Here is a 4,718-nt window from a genome sequence, read left to right as displayed (position 1 = left end):
TGTGTGTGTGTGTGTGTGTGTGTGTGTGTGTTGCGTTTTAATGAGATCTGCAAAGTGTTTTAGTTTTAGTTTCTGTACTGGCAGGTCGTACACTAAATGTGTGTGTGTGTGTGTGTGTGTGTGTGTGTGTGTGTGTGTGTGTGTGTGTGTGTGTGTAGGAGGGCAGTGAGTACATGCAGTATTTGAGGCAGAGCCAGTATGAGATCCTGAGAGAAGAGGAAAGGAGATATCGCTTTCTCACTGAGAAACACTGTGGATTAGCACAGTCGCTGTTCTTCCTCCTCAACAAGGTGCACACACACACACACACACACACACACACACACACACACACAATATCTAATCTAATAAACACTCTGGGTTTGTAGTACTAATGTCTAATCTAGTAATTATACACTAAATTTACAGTACTAATGCCCAATGTATTTATATACTCTGGGTTTGCAGTGCTTATGTCTAATCTAATCATACACTGTGGGTTTACAATACTAATGTCTAATCTAATAATACACTGCCTTCACAGTACTAATGTCTAATCTAGTCATACACTTTGAGATCACAGTACTAATACCCGTGGATCTACAGTACTAACCTACCTATTAGTCTAATCTAATTATACACTAAATTCAAAGTACTGTTTTGTACAAGTAATGTTTAATAAAATCATACTCTAGGTTTATAGTTCTAATGTCTAATCTAATCATACATTCTGGATTTATAGTGCTAGTGTCTAATCTGCTCATACATTTTGTGATCACAGTACTAATGTCTAATCTAATCATATGCAGTGGATCTACAGTCTATGTCTAATCTATCTATACACTTTGAGTTTATAGTACTAGTTTCTGATCTAATCATACGCTGTGGTTTAACAGTGCTAATGCCTAATCTAATCATACACTCTGGATTTATAGTGCTAATGTCTAATCTGCTCATACATACTGTAAATACAGTACTAATGTCTAATCAAATCATACAGTAAGTTCAGAGATCTAATGTTTAATCTAATCATAAACTCTAAGTCCAAAGTACTAATGTCTAATCTAATCATACACTCTAAGTTTAGAGTACTAATGTCTAATCATAAACACATACAATATCTTCTCATCATCAAGGTACAAATTGTTTTCATTGTAAGATAAGATAAGTTTGTTGTGTGTGTGTGTGTGTGTGTGTGTGTGTGTGTGTGTGTGTGTGTGTGTGTGTGGGTGTGTGTTGTCAGACTGGGACGTCTCTGCAACAGAAAGCTGAGGGATGGAAGGAGCGAGTGAACGAGAGTCAGAGCTCCATGTCACGCATTTCAGCACCAATAGAACAGGACACACATGTAAGATGCAACACACAACATTAACACAACATTAACACCATCACCACACTACAATATAACAAACAGTAACACCATCACCACACTACAGTAACACAGCAATAACACCATCACCACACTACAATAACACAACATTAACACCATCACCACACTACAATAACACAACATTAACACCATTACCACACTACAGTAACACAACATTAACACCATCACCACACTACAGTAACACAACATTAACACCATCACCACACAACATTAACACTATCACCACACTACAGTAACACAACATTAACAATATCAACACACTAGAGTAACACCACATTAACACATTCCTCTGCCTCCTTTTTGCTTCCCTCATCCTCTACCTCTCTCCCTTTTTCTTCCTTTCACTGTCTCTTTCTTTTTTCTTTCTTTTCATTATTCTTACCATCTCCTCCCCTCTCTTTTTGCCCTCTTTCTTCCTCCACTCTCTCTTAATATCCATCATTCTGCCTCTTTCTTTCCCCACTCTCTTACTTTCCTTTCCCTTTTGCTCTATCTGCCTTTCTTCCTCTCCCTCTCTCTTTCTCCACTCTATCCTTTCCACCTTTCTACCTCTCCATTTCACGGTCTCTTTATATCCATCTCTCTTCCCCTCTCATCCTCTCTTCCTTCTATTCTTCTTCCTCATTTTCTCTCTATTTCTCTCTCTCTCTCTCTCTCTCTCTGATTAGCTGAGGGCTGCAGTGAGTTCTCTTCTCCAGCCTGGAGACAGGGATGAGGCCTGGCCTGGGCAGGACCACCAGTTGGGCAGGGTGCCTTCTAGAGGTAATGAAAAATGAAAGCGTGTAAATCAGGTGATAGCTTAGTTCACTCTGTGGTACTGATGCAGGTCACATGACTTAATTATGACACAATTATGCATCTTTTAATCTTTCTATCTGTCTCTGGTCCCATCTTTCTCTCTGTCTCTCTGTAGCCCCATCTCCCCTCCAGACCCGCTCTAGATCTGGCTCAGTGAGCGAGTCCCCGGGGGTGAGCGGAGGTCAAGTGGTCAGAGCGCTCGTCTCTCATCCTGCCTCCTCAAACCCTGTTCTGCTCCCATTCTCTCGTGGAGACACACTCACGCTGCTCGTACCCGAACCACGCAACGGCTGGATGTACGGTCGCCATGACGCCAGTCTCCGGTGAGGGAGTCTAGACTACTGTTACTGCTACATAGCACTCTTATTACCAGGTTAATTTATTCATTAGCTTATATCTCTTATATCTCAGGCAGGGCTGGTTTCCTGCCTCGTACGTTTCTCCTGTGGAAGATCTCTCGTCCTTAAGCTCGAGGTACGAACCAGTCTCTCTATTTCAGCCCGCGTGTGATAACCCCCTATAATTCCACCATGTCATTTGAAAACCGACCTCTTTTACAGCGGCTTGTCGCTCCGAAACCACAGCATGAACAGCCTACTGGAACCGACCAGCCAATCGGAACCGGGCGACAGCAGAAGCTATGCTGAAATCCCAGCCCCGGTCCCAGCACTTCCCAGAAGCGCTAACGATTTTCGTGCCGTCTCGCCGATTTTCGACAGGAAGGCGGAGTCTGTGTACGAGACAAAGGCGAGTCAGGGCTACAGCGAGATCCCATCCCTGACGCCACCTGTCCGTATGGCGTCAGGGGATTTCCGTCCGGTCTCACCACTCCTTGACAGGAGGGCGGAGTCTCACTTTGAGAGCATGACTGGTTACGCCGGTCCTGAAAGAAAGGTGGAGCCAAACGTAGAGGTGTGTGCCGGGTTGTTTTATTCACGTGTTTTGAAATTATATGTAGCGTGGTTGTGTTTTATTGTTGTTACTCTTCCTCAGAGATCGAAACCTCACAGGCAGCTGCCAGAGCATCCTCTTTTTCCCAGGTAACCTCAAATCTGTGTACTGTACAAGTTTAGTGATAAAAGTTATCGAAACAAACATCCTAATATCGTATGTATTAGCATTTTGCGAACTGGGAATCCGTATTTAGATATTTTTGAAGCATTTCACTGCAATTCCGCTGATTTGTTTGGAAAACATCCACATTGTTTGGGTTTTCCTGAGTGCTTGTTTTGTCTACAGGGGTTCCAATCCTTTTGCCACGGTCAAGCTCCGCCCAACAGTGACCAACGACAGATCTGCACCAAGAATCCACTGACCAATAGCATCAGGCGAAACCCATCACTCCGATTGGCTCTCGAGACTTCATTATGACCTAATTGTTTCAGAGCGACAGTATTTTTGGAAATGTGCTGTAATTCCTTTCAAATCTACACCCCACAAAAAACACACACCCACAAAAGTTAAACAGGCAAACTTCCTTAGCATTAATTCTTGTACACACATTCGCCAGGTGAAGATATTACAAGGAGGCGTGGCCCATCATTAGAATGAAGGCTGTTTGAGTCTGACCCAAAAGAATGTATTTGTATATTTGTAAATGTATTTCATTTTAGAGAAATAGGCTTTCACTTTTTAAGATTAGGTTCGAGTAGTGTAGAATCTAATGTGTTTATACTGTGATGTCATGTGGGGTATTCTCATGCTGAGTGTTCTCCTCCGAACACATTGAGGTGCTGTGATTTCAAAACCCTCAGACTGCATATGTACGGTAGGCGGTCATATTACAACATGAAAATGTATATATTAATCTCGGTTAGTCTTTTCTTTGTGTCCTAGTATACCGAAATTTATGAATAAACAAACTATATGTAATTGCTAACTTGTGTGAAATGTTACATTTGATGCTGTTTTGACATGTTTTACAACATTCCCTTTATCCCAAAGATGATATCCAAATGTTGTATAAAAGCCACAAGTCTATAGCTCCCAATTTAGCATCAGGGCATTTGACACTCGAAAAACTAAAAAAAAAAAACATCACTCCATGAGTAAAAGAGCGGAACATGTACAATATTGTGCAAAGTAAATGGGAACTTATTATATAAATCCCTTCTAGCATACAACTCTGCCTCCCAAATGCTGCCCACAACCTCCTACCTGAGCCTGGTGTGAAATCAAGGTCAAAATACATCAGTGAGAATCTGGATTTCTCTAGCCAACAGAAAAGTGGAATATGCTTGCTAAGCTAATTCTTGCTTGCTCACTTGCTAGTTTAATTTTGCTCATTACTACTTAAATACTTAATAAATTAGCCATAATTGCTAGGCTAGATGTTGGTCGCTTGGTTATGTTTCATTATATATAAGCACTTTGTTCACCAAGATTAGCTTTACTTAATAAGTTTCACTTTTAGTCACTACATTAGCTGTGACCTTCAAACTCATAAATGAGTCTGATGCTGGTATGGAATGAGTGGATATTTATTGATGTTTGTTTGCTTTTAGCCAAATTTGTTGGAGCGGAGAAAATATGAAAAAGTCCACATTCTTCG

At 41.2% G+C, this 4,718-nt stretch overlaps 1 protein-coding gene across 2 annotated transcripts in view; it reads left to right on the top strand.

Annotated features, from left to right (window-relative positions):
• Positions 1-4,021, top strand: part of baiap2l2b (BAR/IMD domain containing adaptor protein 2 like 2b) — a 7,214-nt gene extending 3,193 nt beyond the window's left edge. The window contains exons 8-15 of one of the 2 annotated variants that reach the window (XM_046840583.1): positions 159-290; positions 1,223-1,327; positions 2,038-2,131; positions 2,283-2,490; positions 2,579-2,641; positions 2,887-3,079; positions 3,161-3,207; positions 3,407-4,021. In XM_046840583.1, coding sequence (XP_046696539.1) covers positions 159-290; positions 1,223-1,327; positions 2,038-2,131; positions 2,283-2,490; positions 2,579-2,641; positions 2,887-3,079; positions 3,161-3,207; positions 3,407-3,482 — 918 coding nt within the window. In that variant the 3' untranslated portion in view covers positions 3,483-4,021. Of the gene's footprint in view, positions 1-158; positions 291-1,222; positions 1,328-2,037; positions 2,132-2,282; positions 2,491-2,578; positions 2,642-2,727; positions 3,080-3,160; positions 3,208-3,406 lie in introns of both variants that reach the window. The other variant, XM_046840582.1, reaches the window with a different exon arrangement.
• Positions 4,022-4,718: the final 697 nt, after the last annotated feature.

The sequence above is a fragment of the Silurus meridionalis genome, chromosome 26, assembly GCF_014805685.1.
Source record: "Silurus meridionalis isolate SWU-2019-XX chromosome 26, ASM1480568v1, whole genome shotgun sequence".
Lineage (NCBI taxonomy): Eukaryota > Metazoa > Chordata > Actinopteri > Siluriformes > Siluridae > Silurus > Silurus meridionalis.
This window is presented reverse-complemented; position numbering and strand designations above follow the sequence as displayed.